General features: G+C 49.8%; 1 protein-coding gene across 1 annotated transcript in view; it reads right to left on the bottom strand.

The window, feature by feature from the left end:
- Window positions 1-11,575, bottom strand: part of SALL3 (spalt like transcription factor 3) — a 20,826-nt gene extending 9,251 nt beyond the window's left edge. Inside the window, exon 1 of the mRNA XM_038771236.1 lies at window positions 11,491-11,575. Within this exon, the coding sequence (XP_038627164.1) occupies window positions 11,491-11,575 (85 nt within the window). The remainder of the gene's footprint in view (window positions 1-11,490) is intronic.
- Window positions 11,576-23,837: the final 12,262 nt, after the last annotated feature.

Here is a 23,837-nt window from a genome sequence, read left to right as displayed (position 1 = left end):
GTTGAGTGTGGCCATTTGGTCCCAAATTTTAAAAAAATGATGGTCTCCAATTTTGTTTACTATTAACCACACTGGAGCACTCTGCATTTAATGCAAGAGATAAATTTAATTTCTGCAGTTCCGAATTTAAAAGCCCATTTCTTAAAAATGCGTAAATAAAAAACTCATCTGCATTATCCAATCATTCGATTTATGCCTGAAATTCCAATTATGAGACGTATAGCAGAAAATCACATCAATTACATGATCTCCATGGAGGAATTGAGATATATGCACCGATTCTTATATACACAGAGATAAGTTATGTGCAAACAACCATAGAGCAGTGTGACAAAACACTGTTATTTATAAAGCATACAAGTGAAACAAGTATGATTGAATTCTGAGACTTTTGGCATCCTTTTGGAGGGGAAAATGATTCAGTACTGTAGATGACTCGGACTTTATATCATCAGCCCTGACCCTCGAATACGTTTTAAAGTTAGTGTAATGCATTACGAGCTAGCTGTAAGTCTGAAGCCCCATGCAATTACTACACATTAATGAAAGGCCAGCGTGGGGTATATTTTTGTTACTGGAGAGATATGAACTAGATGTTCAACCCAATTTCTGGATCTCTTCCAAAAGACCGTTCTGATTAAGCTAGCTTCAAAGATGATTCTTAAGTCAAATCCTAACTTATTTTTTAACAATGAAAGGTTCCTTGATGATCCTGCTTTGGCATGATCGACTGCTCCTGCATGAAGCAAATCAAATTGATAGGTAGGAAAAGGTACGTGTGTGTTGGAGGAGGAACCCTACTTGTTCACACTGCAGTAGTCCTGTTTTTAAAGGTTCCAGCTGATACAAACAAATCTATATTTACCTTAGAGACTTACATTTTTCATGGACTCTTCAATTTTAACTTTGTAAGTATTCAGATGGCATGGAACACTTTCAAAATCCAAATTTTCCAATTATTACTAGAAATACTGGAGAAACAGTCAATCTAACTTTGCCTCATTAGCTGTTTAGCTAAACACTGCTAATTCTTTCCCCCCGGAGCAACTGGACAGGGAATATAAAGTAATTTATGTTGTATAATAAATAGTAGCTGCAGTAAATTCGGACCCAAGCTTAGCTAACTCAAATCTAAACCGCTCGGTTATTTTTCATCCAAGTATCCAAATGTGTAGCAAAGTACAACCATGTCTTCCAAATCCAAATTTAGAAGTCCTCTCCCTCTGTAACCAGAAGCATATAAAGGTCTTTTCAAAGCTAATTTCCAGGGGCTCTGGAGAGCCACGATCAGAATGTCGCTGTGGAATATGTAGCAGTGACCATTTACACAGTTTACTTTCTTCTGTTCAGTCTGGCACAAATTCCCTCTAAAGCGAAGCTAGTGGAAGCACAATGATTTCGTATTCATTTTGGAATCGCCACTTCTGTCCCAAATATCCTGCCTTAAAGCTACCATCTGAAATAGGAGAAGATACACTCCACTAGGAATTCCGATCGCTGGCTGTCCCGTTCCAGCTTGCGCTCCCCCTTCCCCCCACCCCCTCACCCCCCCACACCCCCTCCTGGGATTCAGAGGATAGTAGATTTACTTGTAACATCAATCAATATCATGATCGGAAAGAGTGAGAATCTGTCATATTCCACCGAGTATGGTTATCCTTTTAGAATCACTCTCGGAAAACAATTAGCCTTTTTGTCGCTGTACTTAACAGTGCCATTTTCATGGCATTTTACGAAGCAAAGAATGAGCTGAAGAGAACCACTTTCACCCTCCTGCCACCCGGCCCCCTGACCTTCAGCAAGGGTTTTTATTTGAATAGAAAGATTGGGGGTCATTTTACTAAATTGCCTTTGAACCAAAAAGGAAACCCCAATTCTCAACTCCAAATCCTAGGAAGAACAGGTTCAATTGGCTTAATGGTAAGAAAGCATTTTCTAAAAGATTACATATTAAATCTATCTTCAGCACCGTTAGGAAGAAGCAAGAGGCCCACAAGCCACTCAAACTAAAAAGCATGCTGAATTTGTTGTTTTCTGATACATCAGAAAAAGACGGATGTGCGGGTGAAACGCATCTTGCAGTTTGTTCTGCAGGTAGGCCACTTCCCAATTACGAATCCAAAGTGCTGTTACATTAGTTTCTTTCTGATCTAATTTGAGAACCCTCTTAATAACCAGAAAACCTGTCCTGGAAAGGCATTCCAGCCTTTTGACTCTGAAATGGTTTGAGTTTGTCCTTATATTTCTGAAAAAGAGTCTGACCATTTTTCTTCCACTTGCATCTAATCCTTCATTTTGTCTTAAACTTCAAAGTCATAGAATGGAAAGTCATGCAAGGAGTTTGATCATTACTATCTCACTCCGAAACAGGGAGACCCTTTTCACTTCCAGCTACAATGTGGCTGCAATTTTTAAACATGTTTTGGAGAGGCTGGGGGTGGGGGGAAGGGGCTGGGGAAAATAAGAACTCAAGTAGCCTTGTATTACGGACATTGTCATTAGCCCCACAGGAATTTGTTTTTCCCAGCTTGGCAGCTGAGCAGCTATGAGATCTGAAACTGTAACCAGCCAAGGGATTTAACATGAATTTATAGCACATAAGAGCCATGGTGAAACAAGTGGGAAAGAAAAAAAACAAAGCAGCAACAACAAAAATCCACCAGAACACGGACCAAAGGAACGTTAACCCGCTTCTCTAGCTGGTCACTGATTTTGAGCTATTGTAGGGACTTGACTTTTCCAAATGAAATGATACAATTGTTTGGCTGCTTCGTGGGTAAATGCGTGGGAGGTAGAAGGTGCTGATGGGAGAAGAGTCTTGTCCTTTGCTAATGTCACAAAGGGAACTCTCCGAGGATAAAGCTTTCAACGATGCTCCCTCTCACACACACTGAGGAGTGTAATATTAAGGTTTTCTTGCACAAACATGCAGGAAGAGTGAGAAAGAGAAAAAAAAACAAGTGATGAAAGAAGAGGGTGACTGTTTCAGGGAGTGTGAAGACATGAAGAAAGTGAGCTCAAAGCTATGCCAATTCTTGCTGTGTGTCGTGAAGGCTTGGAGATCCTTTTTCAGGGCTCAAACATATTTTTTTTACAGCAGACCCCATCTTCTTTAGTTCTGTTGAGGTGGGGGGAGGCTGCAGGGGGGTGGTGGGAGGAGGGGAGGGAAGGGGAAAGAGAAAATCTGGTCTAAACCTTTTGATGGCAGTTTTAAAGATGAAGCTGTTTTGGGTTAGATTTAAATTTAAAATTTCTTTCTCCTCCAGATAACTTGTAAAATATACACTGAACGTTTTTAACAAAATGTTCCCTTTTCGAGGATCAACTCTCTCAAGGCGGAAGGAGCCAAAAAACAGTTTCACTATTGTCTCAGCTTTGATTAATTCCTGATCTGCTCTTTATTAAGCCACTTCCAATTTTGCATGAAAATGGCTCACTGCTAAAGCACGTTTCCAGTCGGATTAGATAAGAATCTTTACATTAGAAAAATATTTTCTCGGATTTTAAAGTTTGTTTTTTCGTTGGTGGGCTTTTTTTTTAACTGTATGTTTGCAGAGGCATCATTCATGCCTAAAAATGACATAAAAAGGGTATTTCCTATTAGTGAAAAAAATGCTAAGATATTTTTAGGCTCCTGGGAAACATAATTAAGTGCCAGAAGATGGTCGTGTTGTAAAAATGGCCACAGCTGCTCTGTATCTCCATAACTTTTCCAACTCGAATTAAATATTCAAGGATATTTTTCCGACAAAAATGCTCTGCAACGTCAAATGGGATTGCCGGTTTAAGGGTCAATCTCCTGGAAAGTGAAATCCTGGGGACAGGTAGCAAAATCTTAATTGGTGAGGGAAGTGCCAGCGTCCCCCCAACCACCCCGCATCACCCCCCCGTCTGTCTCCCACCCTCCCACCCCCATGTTTTCGCACAAAGCAGCCTATCCCTCAGCCGAAATTTCAGCTGAGACGCCCAGTGTGGGCTGCTTGTCAGTTAAAGGGAATTCGGCTTCTCATCTCATGACTGGAAGTGGAACGTTCTTCCTAGCAAATCTAAAAGTCATTTCAAAAGGCAGCTCTTAGCCAAGTTTGTTGTTGTTGTTGCAGTAGTAGAGGGCCTCAGCAATGAGCTGCCCAAGTACTAAAGGCCCGTGAAACGGAGGCAGAGGCCGCTGGCTTAGAATTTAGGTTCTCCGAAGGGGCAAAGGCTTGTTTTTGCCGACCCGTTTAGTCCACACATTTTTATTTATGGAAAAGACTAGAAAGGCAAAGCAATATCTCAGCCGAGATGAAAACACACACAGCCACACGCTCACACTCCCTGCATTAACTTTTCGGTGGGCCTGAGTTTTGAAAGGGTGTTCGAATCTTTAAGAAAGGGGAGCCCACCTCTTCCTTTAACTCTTCCACCCCTTAAAAAATCTACACGGCATTTTTCAAGTTTTCTTAAATTGTTAGAAGACACTTATTTTCTTGCAAATTAATTCTTTTTAACTCTTTATGATAGCTTTGAATCCCATAAAGAAAGATGAATGATCCCACACTGGGCCCAAGCTGTGAAACAGGAGGAGACAAATAGAGACCCCTACCGTGTTTAACAATGTAGAAGAAATTCCAGGCTCAATAGAAAATTTTTCTGTCCTTTTTCACAGGCCACAAACGCTGTGAATGCGGAGCTGAACAGAGGAGGGCACTCTTGCTATGTAAAACCCGGGACTGACCCTGCTGGCACACTTAGTCGGATCTATTCAGTGGCCTAAATCTCTGAATTGGTTAAGTAACAACCACCTGTGGCTCAGTTGCCAACTGTCTTCCGCTTAAAACATTTGCAGTTTGTAATCTGCGCCGTGGAGCACCAGAGAGCGGACACACTGATGCCTTTATACCCCCGACCAGATGTGGAATGGCAGCGGCACTGGTCATTCGCTGGAACTGTCCGTGCGGCCTGTTGAAGCAAACATTATAGGGTGCTGCCTTTCAGCGGGGTTAAAGAATAGGGCTTTCATCTTAGCTGGGATGCCATAATCACACACTTGGGAGGAAAACACGGATACACCCACTTGGGCATAATTTCAGCAGGCCCAAATCTGTAATTGGTTATCAACGTTAAAGTCTTCCGTGGAAAGACTGCTCGGTAGGAAGGGGACTTGGTGGCTGGGGGTTGAGAGTTCTAGCTCTCCCAGCCCCCCAATAGCCTCATAAACCCAACAAGAAAAATTAAGGGCAGTATTTTCATGACTTGAGAAAACGGGTCCGGTTGCTTGTACATTGAGCTTTATCAAACTACTACTGTGTTGAAAAGAAACGAAATAAACAACAACAACAACAACAAAAAACACCCAAACTATAAACTTATCAAAATCTAAGATGGCCTAAAAGCAGCCTGATGAGACTATGAAATTCATCCTTACAGCTGTGAAACAGCCGGAATGGGAGAGTCTGTAGCCCTGCCTGAAATGACTGAGCTCTTTTGTTGGGTTTAGTAAATCATTTCCATCATTTGTGCTGTACTGTTGTGTTTAGATAAACGAAGTTGAGACACACACGCAAGCATACACACACACAAGCACACACACACACACACACACACACACACACACACACACACACACACACACACAACCCCTCCTCCCCCCACGCCCCGGAAAAAACGATCACTGTCAATCATCTCGGTTTGACGAACCCAGCGCCTCCGTGCGTATGAATGCAAATCGGACAATGAAATGATCGAATAATGCGGTTAAGAGGTCACTCTTGAAACAGTAATAATAAGGCTGTGCCGATGAATTAAAACAAAGTCCCGTGGCACCTGTAGGGTTAATTAACCGGTTCAAGATGCCCGGCTGCACAAAAGAAAACCTTTTTCCTTCTTGAAGAACTGTAAACACTTGTGCTGCACTAGATGGGCATTTGATAAACCGGACGCAGCATGGAACAAACTCACAGGGTTCTCTAGTTAACACTCAAATTCAGTGTTAACACTTAACAGAACAGTGGTAAGTCCTGCTGCCAAGGTCAACTGCACAGATGTACTAATTGTATTATGAGTCCGACGTCCAGCAGCCACCCCTAGCAGGGCAAAGCAGGCAAAGGTTAAATCAGCTAAGGCTTGTCAAAGCACTTCTAACTACCCACCCTCAGGGAGAGTCCATCAGTAGCTCGCCGACAGCCGCCGGCGCAGTACGAGCCCACCTTCTCCGTGACACCCAACTTGGTACGGAACGCTGGACCCAAACACACTGGAAAGGCCCAAGAGGGATGGGAAAGAGGGAAAGAGAAGAGGGACTGAGGTGTGTGTGTGTGCATGTGTGTGTGTGTGTGTGTGTGGAGTGGGGTTGGGGGGTTGGGGGGAGAGCACTGAAATCACTAAGGGTAAATCTGTTTCAGTTTGAACTGGAAAAGGCATGCTGCTATGGTAAAATGTGGCCTCTCTCATCAGCAATCTTCAGTATCGGGAGGGTTTGGTCTTACTTTAGTTATTCGAAGAATCAGGCTTAGCGAAAATGAAGACAATTACTGGAACTTCTCTCCCTCTTTGGCCTTTTACACCATCCCAGAAAGGGTCTGAATACTTCCTGGTATTTTCTAGAACAGATGTGGGGCATGATTTTTCCTTACACTTCCATTTCTATTTGCTTTCTCAAAAAAAAAAAAATACATACATAACATTTAGAGCATCAAAGCACTTGAAATTAATCTACCCTACAATCCTATAGGGAAATGAACAGTTGAAGAAAAAGTGGTAATCCCGGAAAATGAATTTCAGATTAAAGGTTGCTTTCCACTTGGACTTTTAAGTGTGCACACTTTTCTCTAAAATAGGTCGGAGCTGAACATTTTTAGCATTCTCTCATACCAATTTGGCCACCAGCAGTAGCCACTGGCATCCCAGCCTTACTAACAAACACAGTCCACAGCTACGCTAGCCTTAAGTCTGGCGACAGATCAACAGATCAAATGGGGTGGGGTGGGGGGGTAACAAAGACTATCTAAGTGGTAGAACTATTATCTAAAAGTGACATTCATGGAGATCGGCCTGTGTTTTTGCTCAAGGCTAAAAATGACTGGTGAGTTGGCAGCTCTAAAATACTAGGCATAAAAATCAGCATTCACACTCATATTTAAGAAGAGTAAGATCCCGTTGTTGGTCACTTCCAGAGGCCATGGCTGCACCTCGGGTGAATGCCCAAGAAAAAGCAAGCGTCTTTCTGGCCACCTTGAGATGACTGCTAAGACTTGTCTGAGATTAGCAGCACAAGATGAAATCTGACCCACTTTTGCCTGCTTTCTCCATCATCTTGTATACAACAAATAATCAACTTGCTAAACAATTCCTGCTGTAAACCCACATCTTTGACTCTTTTTGGATCTGGACAAAATATATACATATATATATATATGTATACATAATCCATTGATGTGTGTGTGTGTGTGTGTGTGTATCCACTGTGACCTATCACAATGTACATGGATTTATATTGTAGATACAAAAATTATATACAAAATGCCTAATGAACTCGCATACGCTGAAAACTTTTTATGTGAATTGCCTACAGAAATTCTGTAACTTTAGGAAACAGAAATATCCCTTCTCAAAGTGACAGGTAATTGTTAAGGATTCTGGGCACCCATATTTATATATATATATTAAATCAAATAAGTCATCTCTGTTGATTCGAAAGAAATGTTCGCAAATTCATCTTTTCCTATTTATGTGTTACTTAAGGTCACCTTTCATATTTCAATTATCCCAGGTTTACAAATGATGTAAACGAACATCTGCATTGTTTCCTTTTGCTTTGCCGCATTTTAAAGAATGTGTACTGTGTGCCTGCACACATGTGTGTACACGAAGCGTGCACACACAGAGATAAAAGAGAAAGATTTCTTTGCAGTCGAGCTGGTGGTCCTATTTTGCTAAGTCCAAAACATTCAGTAAATAAATGCAGCTGAGTAAATTTTCAAATCACACAGTCACCACCATTAAAATGATTTTTTGAGATAACTGCACATTATTATACCTTGGCAGGGGCAAACCTTTAGAATAATTACTCCTAGCAATTAAAAAGAAATTCTCGGTTGCAAAAATCGTTTGAGATCCGCAATGATTCAGTTCCTTCAGCGTATATTTTACCCTCAAACTAGGCGACAGAACACACCTTGACTAAAAGTTTAATACGGAACAGGTCGCGTCAGTAACTCTTATATGCTCGTTAGTGTTTAGAAGGGTACGTGAAATAATACCAGGGTGGTCTTAAAAAGTTTCATTCATTTTTCAAAAATCAAAAATATGCAAAGGGCGAAAAAATCCTCCTGATTGGTTGGTATTAATTTAACAGGAGTCGGAATACACCTACCATTCGCTTCTAGCGCTCAGATTCGTGAAATAAAATAATCGGTAATTAGTTAATTTAGAAAAGAATGGACTATTGAAAAAAATAAAGAACGGTAATCCCGGAGATGAAATGCTACCAAAAGGGGGTGGGGGGTGGGTGGGAGGGTGGAGAGACAGGGAGGGAGAAAGAGAGAGAGAAATAGAGAGAGGGAGAGAAAGAGAGAGAGGGAAAAAGTGGATGAAGGCATTGCTTTGAATATCTGTTACAATTATTTTCATTCTTTTGTCACTCCGGATAAACGATTTCCCTAATTAAAGTCTCCCCACGAGAGCTCTCTAGCAGCACCCTCCAACTACTTCTGCCTACCCGCTTTTTGTTCGCGCTTCTAAAGTAAAACTTCCTAGCAATACAGCCTCACTCTCGGTTCGCAAACATCCCTTTTCACCCTGCCAGAGGTTTAACGCAGCCTTCCAAAAAAAAAAAAAAAAAAAAAAGAAGTTAAATCCGAACGTAAATGTGTGATTCGCGGCATAGTCAATTATCTACAGATTTCAAGCTCCCTCACCAGACTTAGATTCCCCTGTTGTTTTTACTAAAGAGCTTTCTGCCACATCCGAAACGGACTCCCAACCACGAACCACCTCGTTTCTAAAACTTCACGGCAGCCTCTTTTGCAAAGTTGGCTGAGCTGTCGTATAACTTTGCATCTGCTAAGGCGTTTCTCTCCCTCATCTTCGTCGTTCCACTTCAGAGCTGGGGCTCCGGGGCCCACATTCGTTGCCATTTTTGAAACTAAATTTCCAGGGATCTCTCCCTAAAAAAGGGGGGATCGCCCCTGCCCGACACCTCCATAGCTACGGTCTAACGAAGCCCTCGCATCGAAAATAAACAAACCTTCCGCTGGCTGTCAGCGGGAGGCCAGACTTTCTTGCCCGGACAAAGTAAAAGGAATCCTACAATTGTTTTTAAGGGTTCGCCCAAACCGCCTTCCGAAAACTTCGAGAAACGAGCCACTCGCCGGCATAGACTATTCTTGGCCTGTTGCAAAATAGGATCAGGAACTGTAGCAACAAGCGTGAAACGGTAGAGAGAAAAAAACCCAGGCTTGGACAAGTGAAATTGAGCTATTCCGATCTCCAGGCACCCAGGATATTTGGACCCGTTTACAATCGCTGGAGGAGCGAGCAGCGGAGTCCCTAACTGAACTTGTCAATGATTTACCCCATTTTAGGGGGCTTAATGTGTTCTCCACATCCCTCGACACGTTTTCCCCCCTCTCGGTTCACCTCGTTCACATTTCTGGAGAGAAACCGAAAATCTTACAGTACCGCTTCAGCCGGTTAATTGTTAACCGCCAGGGGTTGTGCTCTATTAATTAAAATATGCTTTAATACAAGCGGAGAGCGTACATTTGGTGAAGTCTTCCCGGCCTGGGAAGTATTGACATAGTTGCATTTTGAGGTGGCTGTGAAAGCCGTTTTTAAGCTATTCAGAAGCCACAATAATAACGCTTTAAAATTCCTCGCTGGGATCCAATGTACTTCTTTTGATGGAAAGACTGTCTTTCTCATTCCGCAGAAATAAATCCATTCATTTGATCATGTAGTCATTGAGAGCAATACAAAACAAACCAAGTGTGAGAAATTCTATGTGATGAAGTAAACAAAAAAAAAAAAACCATTTCCATGACAAAAAGATTCTTTGTCCTTAATCTACCCACCATATGCAAGCGTTTCTTTTTTAGCATATCTTCCCTTCTAATCTTAGGTGACTTGGCTACGCCGATAAGACTCACAGCCGTAACAAGCACCTCCAAAAAGAGGGGGGGGGGGGGAAAAGAAAACCCCAAACTAGTTGCATCGTTCTCTCCAATTTCTCCGTCTCTCTCTTTTCGGGTTGGGAAAAATCAATTGCGGGTTGGCTTTTCCCTCCTGGAATGGAGTGTCGAAGCCGCTTCTGCTCCCGGCGAAGTTTTAGGGGTCCCCAATAAAACTCCCAAAACCAAACCCTCTCCCCAAGCCCCTTCCTCCCCACTCCTCGCCCGTTGTCCGTTCCAGAAGGGTTTTCTGAGCGCCAGAAACGGGGGTTCCCGCAGGTCTGGGATCCCGGGATTGGGCCGGGCCCACTGTTGGGTAGGGGCTGTCTCTATATGTGGCCAACTTGTACGTCCCAAGTGCTTAGTACAGTGCTCTGCACACAGTAAGCGCTCAATAAATACGATCGATTGACAGAGGGGCGCTGGCCTGGTCCCCGGGGGGTCTCCAGGGGCCGAAGCCCCCCACCCCCCGGCCTTCTCCTAGAGGGCTGCCAGGGCTGACATCTGGCAAGGAGGCTAGACAGATGTGGGGCCCTGTGGGATGATGAGCCAGGATGGAAGGTCGAAGCCGGGGAGTTAAGTTCGGGCCTGGCTCGACTTTTCGAGCCCCCTCCCCACCCCCGTCCCCTTCTCCTTCCTTCCTCCTCCCCGCCTCTCCCCAAGCCCCGCAGGGGAGTCCTTGTCGCCCCTGGATGCCCCCCACCCTACCCCAGGACCCGAGGAGGGAGGAAAGAAGGACCGGCCGGGGGCTGGAATTGGGGGGTCACATCTCCCAGCTGCCTCCAACCCTCTCCCCAGGGGGGGCCCAGTCTGGTCAGGTCATCTTCCCTAGGGGCTCTTCCCTCTGACCAGGTTGGGCCCACCGCAGAGTGGGTGGGAAAAGGCCACCATGGGAAGTAGGGGAGGAAGTGGGGCGGGGGCGTTCAGGGGTCCCAGAAGCTCCCCCGGGATGGTGCTGAGGGGGTGGGCGTGTTCCCCTGGAGGGGTCTGAGAGGGGTCTCGCTCCAGGTGAGTGCGGTGGGAACGGGTGGGGGGCTCCCGAACCGCCCCCCGCCCCGGTCCAAGGGAGCAGAGAAGCCCCTGCGGCTGAACTCGCAACTTTGTGCCGACAAATGCCCCCTCCCCTCAAAAAAAAGCCCGCTCCCCAGGGTGCGAGGGGGAGGACCGGAGAGATGCCCAGGATGCCGGACTCTCGGGGGGAGAGACACGGCACCCCCCGGCTTCTGCAGGGCTGGGGAGGTGGTTAAGGGGGCTCAGGGTCCGCCGAAGTTCCCCCCCCCCCCCCGCGGGTCCTGGAGGCGGGGGGTCATCGGCCTCCCCCGACCCCCCTCCCCCGCCCCCTTACCGCGCTCGTCGGCCGGGCCGCCGGGCGGCCGGGGGTCGCCGTCGGCGCGCAGGTGCTGGGGCTTGGCTTGCTTCCTCCGAGACATGCTGGTCCTCCTAGCCGCCCGCGGGGCCGGCTCTGGGCGCGGGCATCAGCCTCGCCGCCGAGCGGGGGGCGGCAGGGGGGGCGCGCGCTCGCAGATAAGTCGAGGCGGGCGGGGGGGGGGAGAGGCGGACCCGCACGGGAATGGCCGGGGAGCCGCGCGCATGGGGCTGGCTGATTAGGCCGGTGAATTATTCATGATCCCCCCCCCCCCGTGGGGAGGGCGGAGGGAGGGCGCCGATTGGCCGAGCTCCAGCGGGCTATGCAAATGAGCGTCCGGGAGGGAAGGGGGGGAGAGGAGGGAGGGAGAGGAGGGACAGGAGGGAGCTTGGCGGCGCGGCCCGCGGACGCTGCTCCCCGGCCCGAGGGGACACCCGGGGGACACCCGGGGGACACCCGGGGAGGGGGTCCCCTCCGCAGCCCCCTCCCCTCCCCTCCCAGCCCCCCGCCCCTTCCTTCCAGAAGTTGCCCCTCTTCTCCGGTGACCCGGGGGAGGGGCAGGATGGGGAACGGGGGAGGGGGCGGGAGAAACTTTCCGCCGGTCCGGGCGCTGCCCCCTCCCGCCCCCTCCCTCGTCGCTGCCGGCCACCCCGGACGGGGTCAGCTTATCCCGGCCCTTTGCCTTCCCCTCCTTCTCCTCTTCTTCTTTGTCTCCGCAGCTTCTGTCGCCCGCAGCCTCCTGGACGGCGGGGGTCACTTCCTGCGGTCCATGGGTAGGACGTTTCTCTTTCTCCCCCCCGCCCCCCCTCCTTTTTTGGGTGTTTTTCTTCCGTGTCTCTGTGGTTTCCTCCCGCCGGGCCGGAGGGGGTGGGGAAGGGGCCGGGGGTGAGTCCTCAACGCCCCGCTCCTCGGGTTATTTCATGCCTCGCCTTCCCCCGGAGCGCAGGGCGCAGAAGCAGGGCGCACCAGGGCGCAGGAGAAGGGCGCAGCAGGGCGCACCAGGGCCCGGTCTCCCTCCGGTTCTCGTCCCGCGTGCCTGCGGGTCGTCTGGCTCCGGGGTCCCGAGCGTCAGGCGAGGTCCACGGTGCGGAGAGCCCCCCGCTGCCCCTGGAGCCCCCGGTCCGGGCGGCCCCGGGAGCAGGGCCGGCTCCAGCCCGGGCCCGGCTGAGCGCCGCTCCTCCGCGCGCCCGGCCGGCTGCTGATTTCGGGCAAGATAAACTTTGGAGTTTGGGTCACGGCGGCGGCGGCGGCGGCGGCGGCTCCTCCTCCTCCCGCTCCTTTTCCTCCTCCCCCTGCTCCCCCCGCCCCCTGCTTCCCCTCCCGTCTCCCCCTCCTCCCCCCTTGGCACTCTCCAAACCGCTCGGAGCATCTCCGTCTCTGCCTCTGTCTCTCACCTCCGCCTCCGTCTCCATCTCTGCCCCCTTCCCCAGCCTCCTGGACCCGCTCCCGACTTCTCTCTGGCCCTTCCTCCCTTGTCCCCTCCCCAGCGCTTAGGACAGGGCTTGGCACATAGTGATACCATCACCACCACCACCCGGGGACTGACCAGCGGCTCCCGCGCCCGCCGTGGGGGACGGGGCTTCGTGCGGGTCCGGGAGGGAGGTGTGGACCGTCCGGTTGGAGTGTGATAGACTCCCGGCGCAGACAGCCCCGTGGGCCCGGGCGGACGGATAGGATTGCTCTTTCGGCGCACAGTACGCTCAAGGGATTTCCTCTGGGACAGAGAAAGAGGCAGCACGCGTACACACATGCGTGCACTCTCGTACACACATGCTCACATAAGCACACACCCGATGCACAAATATAGCCAACCGTGCCCGGGTACGCATTCACATCCTTGTTTACGGTCGTACGGGCATGGAAGCACGGCAGCATGTACACGTTGGCCCCCATATACATCTGCAAACATCCAGATGCACACTCACACATTCGCATCCGTCCATACGCCCCCCCACGTGTCAACACCCGGTTACACCCCCACCCCACCCCCACGGAGGCGATTACGTACAGACACGGAAACACACCCCGACACACTCTCCAGGCATCGGCAGACATATACACACAGTCCGGTGCACACACTTGGATACGCACGCTGTCAGGCTCGGATTCGTACACGGACACGCCGCAAGAACACAGCAGACACTGATGAACACAAGCATGCGAAGGCACACACGGACACCTGAGCACCCCCGACCCCCTGAGGTCGAAAATCCATCCCGTCTTTCACCCCGCCGATAAAGTCCTTTCAACACGGGGTGGTTGGTTCTGTTTTTTTTTTTCCCAAGGGGGGAAAACAGGATTCCCAGCCCCAAAGGGCTAGTCCACTGCCGCCGGGATTGGGCGGGGGGCGGGGGCGACACAGAAAACCCCTTCCCCTCCCCCGCATCTACCGAGTCCCGGCCCTGGCATTTTCCTGGCTTGTCCGCCCGCTTTTCATTTTGAGCTAGAAGGGCAGAAGGACAGGACAGGGATTTTAGGAGGGATATGGGGAGATGGGACAAGCTTTATAGAATTAATAATAGTAGGGGTGATAATTACCAAGCGCTTACTGTGTGCAGAGCACCGTACTAAACACTGGGGAAGAACGCACAGTTGGAAATTAGGGGTGGCCCGTTGTGGGCAGGGATTGTCTCTCTTTATGGTTTTATTATACTCTCCCGAGCGCTTAGTACAGTGTTCTGCCCGCAGTAAGCGCTCAATAAATACGACCGAATGAATGCACGAGTGAATGGGAAGGGGCAGGAACCTTCTGCACCCAGCGCTGCGCTTGGGGCCTGGGCCCCGGAGGGCCGGTCCGTCCGTCCCCCGCACCCTACGAAACGAAGCCCGCGTCGCCCCGCAGTCCCCCGCCCGGGCCCCCGCACCTCGAGGGGATTTTCGTTTGCCCGTTTTGCGGGGAAACGGGAGACGCCACCCGGGCCCGCGAGAAGAGGTCTGTCGTGGGGAGACTTCTCCCGCGGGACGGGGCGGGCTGGAGCGCCGGTGGAGACGCTATCACAGCCCCTGGCCTGCGGGCTGAGCGCTCAGTTGCCTGTTTGCGGGGGCGCGAAATCTCCGGGGAGCAGGTGCAGAGCCCGAGTAAAGGCCAAGTGGGTGTGAACGTGTGTGTATGTGTGCGCCTGCGAGTACGCCTCTCTAAATCTGCCTGCAGTATTATAATAATAACGGCATTTGTTAAGCGCTTACTATGTGCCAAGCACTGTTCTAAGCGCTGGAGTAGCTACAAGGGAATCAGGTTTGTCCCACACGGGGTTCACAGTCTGTAAAGTCTTATTATTTAAGACTGTAAAGTCTTATTATTAGGCCACGTGCGAAGCGCTCACTAGGTGCTAAGCACTGTTCTGAGCGCTGGGGTAATAGCAATAATAACGATGGTGTTTGTTAAGTGCTTACTGTGTGCCAAGCACTGTTCTAAGCACTAGGGTAATAATAATAATAATAATGGCATTTGTTAAGCGCTTACTATGTGCACTGTTCTAAGCCCTAGGGTAATAATAATAATAATGGCATTTGTTAAGCGCTTACCATGTGCACTGTTCGAAGCACTAGGGTAATAATAATAATAATGGCATTTGTTAAGCGCTTACTATGCGCAGAGCACTGTTCTAAGCGCTGGGGGGGATACGAGATCATCAGGTTGTCCCCCGTGGGGCTCACAGTCTTAATCCCCAGGTGGTCACTGAGGCACAGAGAAATTCGGTGGCTTGCCCAAGGTCACACAGCAGACAAGTGGGGGACTTCTAGACTGTGAGCCCGCTGTTGGGTAGGGACCGTCTCTATGTGTTGCCGACTTGGACTTCCCAAGCGCTTAGTACAGTGCTCTGCACACAGTAAGCGCTCAATAAATACGATTGACTGATTGACCGTGACCCCGTTGCTTCTAGACTGCGAGCCCGTTGTTGGGTAGGGACCGTCCCTATATGTTGCCAGCTTGTACTTCCCAAGCGCTTAGTACAGCGCTCTGCACACAGTAAGCGCTCAATAAATACGATTGACTGATTGATTGACTGTGACCCCGTTGCTTCTGGACTGCGAGCCCGTTGTTGGGTAGGGACCGTCTCTCTATGTTGCCAACTTGTACTTCCCAAGCGCTTAGTACAGCGCTCTGCACACAGTAAGCGCTCAATAAATACGACTGAATGAATGAATGAATGAGCCGAGATTAGAACCCACGACCTCGGGAGGAGCGTGCGGGAAGTCGTCGCCAGTGCCAGCGGCGGGGGGCGGGGCGTGGGAGCTGGGGTCGGTGGGAGAGGGGAGTCGTGGTCCCAGCCGGCCCCAAATCTGACCTTGGGCAAGTCACTTAACTTCTCTGTGCCTCTGTTATCTCATCTGTAAAATGGGGAATAAAACTGTGAGCCCTCCTCGGGACAACCTGATCACCTTGTAACCTCCCCAGCGCTTAGAACAGTGCTTTGCACTGTTTTTAGACTGTGAGCCCACTGTTGGGTAGGGACTGTCTCTAGATGTTGCCAATTTGTACTTCCCAAGCGCTTAGTACAGTGCTCTGCACATAGTAAGCGCTCAATAAATACGATTGTTGATGATGATGATGATATGTTGCCAATTTGTACTTCCCAAGCGCTTAGTACAGTGTTCTGCACATAGTAAGCGCTCAATAAATACGATTGATTGATTTGCACATAGTAAGCGCTTAACAAATACCATTATTATTATTATTATTATTATTATTATTATTATTATTATCTGCTTCCCGCCCCAGGACCTTCCCCAATCCACCCCCTCCCCATCCTTCTTGTCTGCGGCTCTTTCTAGCCCGGGGCTTCTTCATTTCGGGCCCAGGAGGAGGGCAGGAAGCCTCCGAGGCCAATTTAGAGAAGCACCATGGCTTTGTGGCAAGAGCCAGGGCTTGGGAGTCAGAGGGCGTGGGTTCTAATCCCGCTCCGCCACTTGTATCCATCACATTGTAAGCGCTTAACAAATACCATCATTATTATTAGTGGAAAGAGCACGGGCTTGGGAGTCAGAGATCGTGGGTTCTGATCCCGGACCTGCCACTTGTCTGTTGTGTGACCTTGAGCAAGTCACTTCACTACTCTATGCCTCGGTTACCTCATCTGTCGAAAGGGGGTTAAGACTGCGAGCCCCACCTGGGACAACCTGTTTACCTTGTATCTACCCCAGCGCTTAGAACAGTGCTTGGCACGTAGTGAGCGCTTAACAAATACCACAATAATAATAATAATAACTTCCCAAGCTCCCGCCCCCACATCAGGGGTTATTTTTTGGGTAATCAGGCTGCCCTACGTGGGGCTCACAGTCTTCATCCCCATTGGGCCCCACAGCCCCAAGTGGCCCCGACGGCCACCCCGTCCCGCATCCCCTCAGAAGCGTGTTTTAGTGGACAGAGCACGGAGAGGTCGTGGGTTCTAATCCTGCCTCCGCCACTTGTCAGCTGTGTGACTTGGGGCCAGTCGCTTCACTTCTCTGTGCCTCAGTGACTTCATCTCTAAAAGGGGGATGAAGATCGTGAGTCCCACGGGCGACAACCTGATGACCTTATACCTCCCCCAGCGCTTAGAACAGTGCTTGGCCCACATTAAGTGCTTACCAAATACCATCGTCATCCCGGGATGGTGGAGCTGGCCCACGGCCTCCGCTCGAGGCCCGGGGCCTCCGCCTCTCCCCTGCCTCCCGCGCCCAGAAAATCCGGTCCGTGGGCTGAGGACACGCGGGGTTCAAGCCCCGCAGCCCGAGGTCGGACGGCCCCGCAGCCCGGGGTCGGACGTCGCTCACCTCTGGATCCGGCTGAGTTGGGGAGGCCCTTCGGGATCCATCAATCGTATTTATTGAGCGCTTACTGTGAGCAGAGCACTGTACTAAGGGTGGCCGGGGCGGGAAAGCCGAATTAAAACCCAAGCCCCTTTGGGAAAAGACGCACGTCGTTTCCCTTCCCTGCAATTAAACCTAAATTGTTAATTGTCTTTCGGTCCGATGCTGTGTTCTGTCGGTCGTCGGGGTCGGTCCCTTATTATTCTGTCCGTCTGATGTTACCGCCCGGGGATGGGGATGGGGGGAGGGTCCTGTCCTCGGGTCCCATTCATTCAATCGTACTTACTGAGCGCTTACTGAGTGCAGAGCACTGTACTAAGCGTTTGGGAAGTCCCGGTGATGAGCGGAGGTGGGGAGGGAGGGTCTCAGTGGCAGGGTGGGAAGAGGGGAGAGGGTCTCGGTGGCCGAGGCGGGGGGACCTTCCATTGTAGGTAGGGGTAAGAGAACCAGCGTGGCTTAGGGGCAAGAGCCCGGGTCAGAAGTCGTGGGTTCTAATCCCGCTCCGCCACTTGTCAACTGGGTGACTTCGGACAAGTCACTTCACTTCTCTGGGCCTCAGTTCCCTCATCTGTCAAATAGGGATTAAGACAGTGAGCCCCGCGTGGGACAACCTGATTACCTTGTCTCTACCCCAGCGCTTAGAACAGTGCTTGGCACATAGTAAGCGCTTAACAAATACCATTATTATTATTATTATCCGTCAAATGGGGATTAAGACTGTGAGCCCCAAGTGGGACAGCCTGATTACCTTGTCCCAGTCTCATCATCATTATTATTATTCTCTGAGTCTCAGTTCCCTAACGCTTAGAAGGGTGCTTGGCACATAGAAAGCGCTTAACAAATACCATTATTATTATTATCAGGCCAATGGGGATGAAGACTGTGAGCCCCAGGTAGGGCAGCCTGATTACCTTGTAGATACCCTAACGCTTAGAGCAGTGCTTGGCATATAGTAAGCGCTTAACAAATACCATAATAATAATAATTATTGAGGGGGGGTCCCAGTAGTCGAGGACGGATTGGGGGTCGCGCCCGGAAAAGCCGTTTCCACTGTGCGGGTTTCTGTGTGGGTTCCCCATTTAGTGGCTTTAGGCGGGGCCCAGGGCGACCTCCCACCGCTCCTTCCCTCCTTTTTCTATTTCCAGCCGGGCGGGATGAGCCCCCAGCCCCAGACAGCTCTTCCCATGCGGGGTTTGCGGTGGGAATCCGCAGCCGGGATACGCGGGAGAGCCCGGAGCATCCCCGATGCGTTTTCAGGGGTCGTAGGGCCCCCCAAAAAGCCAGTCCCCCTCCCCATCGACTCCCTGCCCGCAACCCCTTCTTCCAGGGGTCCCGGGGGGGGGATCCTCACCCCCCACCCTTGGTCCTTGGGTGCGTGAGCCACCGGGGAGGGGAAAAACCTGGGACTCCCCCCTGCAGGCCGCCCCCTCCGCGAAGTCCTCTCCTTTCGGCCCCCGCGGTATTAAGCCTGGCCGTGGGGGGCACGGGGGCAAGCTGAGCTCGCCCCCCGCCCCCGGGGCCGTAGCCCAGATGCGGTGGAGCCCCGCAGCCATTGCTAAGTGCCCGAACTGCAGCCGGCGGGGTATCGATCGGCCGGCCTCTGGCCCCTGCCGGCCGCGAGATAAGAAGACACAGTCTTTAGTGCAATATAATTTCTTTTGACCTATCTGCTTGCTACAGACTTATGATGAATAGCCGGAGCGGTGAAAGTCCTTTATCACGAAAGTTACCCCTTGATATAATATTGATTCTTTATAACTAGCTCTGAGCACCAAAATCAAACTGTCCACTTGGCCATCATCATCATCAATATCGTCACAAAGGCCCGGGCCTGGGGCTGGGGCCCAGCCTGGAGCTTGGTGGGGGGCCAACAGCTGAGGATGGGGTGGGCTGGGGGCCCCCTTCCTTCCTCTCCCCCTCGTCCCCCTTTCCATCCCCCCATCTTACCCCCTTCCCTTCCCCACAGCGCCTGTATATATGTATATATGCTTGTACATATTTCTCTATTTATTTACTTATTTATTTTACTTGTACATACCTATTCTATTTATTTTATTTTGTTAGTATGTTTGGTTTTGTCTCCCCCTTTTAGACTGTGAGCCCACTGTTGGGTAGGGACTGTCTCTATATGTTGCCAATTTGTACTTCCCAAGCACTTAGTACGGTGCTCTGCACACAGTAAGCACTCAATAAATACGATTGATGATGATGATGATGGGCAGGGGACAACCAGGGATAGGGCTGAGGCCTCAGGCTGACCACTGGAGACTGGGGCTGGGCTGGACTTGGCCCTGGGGCCCCGGTGGGGTCTGGACTGGGCTGGGGACTGGGGCTGGGCTGGGCTTGGGCACTGGGGGGTCGGGGCAAATTGCCCAGATTTTTCTCACTGATGATGGAGAGGGAGAATGAGGTTCGAAGAGATCGTGCCCTTCTGACCAACCAAAAATGATAACAGACCAAGAGGACCCCCTCTGCAGCACTGACAATCGGTGGGTTTCTGTTTATGTGTGTGTGTAGTACATGTGTGTGCGTTTATATTATATATGTCTATATAATAACAATAATAATGGCATTTATTAAGCGCTTACTATGTGCAAAGCACTGTTCTAAGCACTGGGGAGATTACAAGGTGATCAGGTTGTCCCACAGGGGGCTCACAGTTTTCACCCCCATTTTTTTACAGTATGAGGGAACTGAGGCCCAGAGAAGTTAAGTGACTTGCCCAAAGTCACACAGCTGACAATTGGCAGAGCTGGGATTTGAACCCATGACCTCTGACTCCAAAGCCCATGCTCTTTTCCACTGAGCCATGCTGCTTCTCTAAGTAAGTGCTTGCAGTGTATGTCTATGTGAGTATCAATCAATCAATCGTATTTATTGAGTGCTTACTGTGTGCAGAGCACTGTACTAAGCGCTTGGGAAGTACAAGTTGGCAACACATAGAGACAGTCCCTACCCAACAGTGGGCTCACAGTGTAGAAGGGGGAGACAGAGAACAAAACCATACGTGTATGTAAGCATGTGTAATATATGTTTATGTGAATGTCTCATACATGTGTGCATTTGAATAATAATAATAATGATCGCATTTGTTAAGTGCTTACTATGTGCGAAGCACTGTTCTAAGCGCTGGGGGGGGATACAAGGTGATCAGGTTGTCCCACATAGGGCTCACAGTCTTCATCCCCATTTTCCAGATGAGTCCCCGAGAAGTGAAATGACTTGCCCAAAGTCACACCTCTGACAAGTGGCGGAGCCGGAATTAGAACCCATGACCTCTGGCTCCCAAACCCGGGCTCCTTCCACGGAGCCCTGCTGCTTCTATGTCAGTACGTGTGTATATATTTGTGTGCATAGTATATGTGTGCAAGTGTGTATATATTTGTGAATGTGAATGTATAGTTTACATCTGTGTAGGAATATATATAATTATATATATAATTATATATATAATTGTGTGCCTGGAGGGGAGGGGGCTCTCACCGCTCATTCTGGTCCCCCCTCAAGGGCTAAGGTTATGGTCACACACCCCAGCCCCTGTCCCTTCATCAACATGGTTTGCGGGAGACCAGCCCCCTGTCCCTGAGAAGAGGCACAGGCAAACCACCCCCCCATACACACACATACTCACACACACACAAACACAATGACCCTGGCATGGTGACACACATATTGATAGAGAAGCAGCATGGCTAAGTGGATCGAGCGTGGGCCTGACTCTGCTACTTGTCTTCTGTGTGACCTTGGCCAAGTCACTTCACTTCTCTGTGCCTCGTCTGTAAAATGGAAATTGAGACTGTGAGCAACCCAGTTTGTTTGTATCCAACCCAGTGCTTAGTAGGGTGTCTATATAGTAAGCACTTAACAAATCTCATTATTATTATTACTATTATTATTGTTATCCTATTACAGTGATACACTTACATTGTTCCTGGTCACCTAAATTCTCACTAACACTTTTACACTAGTAAATACACACTGATACAATCCCACTGTCACATGGACACACACTCCCACTGACCCTGTGACAGTGGCACATATGTTTAGCTCTGTCACATTGTCACAACCACACTAATCCCATCACACTGATCCTGTTCCACTGGCTCAAACACACTGATAAACTCCCACTGATCCTGTCACAATGGTACAGACCCCCTGAGCTCCTCACACTGATACACTCCCACTGATCCTGTCACACTGGCACAAACTCGCTGATCCCCTCAAATTGGTACACTCACAAAGATACTGTCACACTGGCGTAAACACACTGACCACGTAACATCGATACACTCAAACCGATCCCGTCACGCTGTCACACACCAAACCTGACTCTGTCAAATTGACACACAATAACACAGCCCCCCAAACTGATGCCCCAATACCTGCACTGTCACCCTGACATAGTCAGGCTGTCGCTCACCCTCTCGTGCTCACGTTTGCTCCCATCCATTCCGCCCCTGCCGATACACACTCACACGTTCACACGCTTATGCCCACAAATGTTTACTCACCAACAAGTACAGTGCTTGCAAGTACACTTTGCTCACACACCCTTGTCCCTTGTTCTACCATCCCCTCTTCCCCAAACCCCCATTTTCCAACATTCCCACAATGACCCACTGCCCAGGCAGGGACTTGGCAGGAAATTACCAATATCCAGGTCCCAAATCCAGCCCCTTTGTGAGGAGGGGAGTAAGGGGGAATCTGTTTTGTTTAGGCCACTTTCTCAGCCCCAAGATTTGGAGCACTGGATCCTAGCAACAGCAGTCCCATGACCCAACGGGACCAGGATTCTGCCGCCATCAAGGGCACCCAGACATCTGGAGGAAACGTGTGCTGAGCGCCGTCCTGGAAACTCACCCTCATGATTTGGGATGGACCATCGACTCTCCCCTCTCCAGCCCTGATTCTCCTCCAATGACCCAGCACAAACCATCCAGCACCCCTGACTCTCCCCTCTCCATCCCCGACTCTACCCTAGTGACCCAGCAGGGACCATTCAATCCCCATTTCGCTCTTCTCTCCATCCCTGACTCTCCCCTTGTGATCCAGCACACACCATCCAACCCTCCTGACCCTCTCAATTCCTGACCCTCCCCCAGTGACCCAGTGCAAGGATTGATCTAGCCAAACATGTCTGGTAACTCTGCTGGTGTTCCTGGCTGTATAGATTTATTGTGAGGCAGATTTCAAATACTCACCCCCTGCTGGGAACAGTTTCCTCGAATTGATTGGAATCTTCTGCCCTTCCACCTCCAGTGGGTACCCCTGGTCCCGGAGGGGTGGGACTTGGGGAACAGAAATTCTGTATTTTCCCTGTCCACAACCTTAATGGTAAGAGGGACAGATTTGTGCTTAGAAAAGTTAATAGACGAGATGGGGCAGGATCATGTCAGAAACTCAGCTCCTTAAACACTGAATCAGCACGCGCACGCACACACACACACACACACACACACACACACACACACACACACACACACACACACACACACACACACACACACTCCTCAACCCCCCAGCCTACCTTCTGCCTCATTAGACTCCTAAGATGATTTTTCGGAAAGACTTCCCATTGACATTGGTAGTAGATATTGTCAAATACTGTCAGAGGATTAGATCTGTCAATCAAAAAAGAAGAGAAGTTATAGCATTTTTTTTCTCACTGTCACCCATTGCCCCTGATTGATTCCAAAGGCACATTCAATCTAACGCAAGGATTCCCTTCCCCTGTCTTTCTGGGAGGGTGTCAGGCAGAGTGGAGGTCCAGAATGCACACTTACATTCATGTGTTTCATAATTAAATTCGTTGCTGTGGCATTTAAGTGCTTACTCTGGGCTATGCACTGTACTGAGTGCTGGGGAAGATAAGAAGGTAAGTAGATCAAACGCAGACCACATGGCTCACAGTTTAAGAGGGAGGGTTAATAGGTATTTAATATCCATTTTACAAATGAGCGAAATGAGGCCCAGAGAACTTAATAATAATAATGGCATTTATTATGCACTTACTATGTGCAAAGCACCGTTCTAAGCGCTGGGGAGGTTACAAAGTGATCAGGTTGTCCCAAGGGGCTCACAGTCTTAATCCCCATTTTGCAGATGAGGTAACTGAGGCTCAGAGAAGTTAAGTGACTTACCCAAAGTCACACAGCTGACAAGTGGCGGAGCCGGGATTTGAACCCCTGACCTCTGACTCCAAAGCCTGTGCTCTTTCTATTGAGCCACACTGCTTCTCACCTTAAGTGGTTTGTCGAAGGTCACAAAGCAGACTAAACCACATCTCTGACTGAGCCCCATCTGTCCTCTTCCAGGACAGCCTTCGGGGGATGTGGACCCCGTAAGGACTATGATATTCACCCCTTGTATCCTTCTACTCTACTATTTCCCCACTATATAATTTATTATAATGTCCGTCTTCCCCTGTAGATGGTAAGCTCCTTGTGGGCAGGGATGGTGTCCCTACCAACTCTATTGTATTGTATTTTCCCAGAGGGCTTGGTACTGGGCTTTGCACACAGTAAACTCCCAGT

This window comes from Tachyglossus aculeatus, chromosome X2 (assembly GCF_015852505.1).
Source record: "Tachyglossus aculeatus isolate mTacAcu1 chromosome X2, mTacAcu1.pri, whole genome shotgun sequence".
NCBI lineage: Eukaryota > Metazoa > Chordata > Mammalia > Monotremata > Tachyglossidae > Tachyglossus > Tachyglossus aculeatus.
The sequence above is the reverse complement of the archived record's forward strand: the minus strand, read 5'-3'. Positions and strand labels throughout refer to the sequence as shown.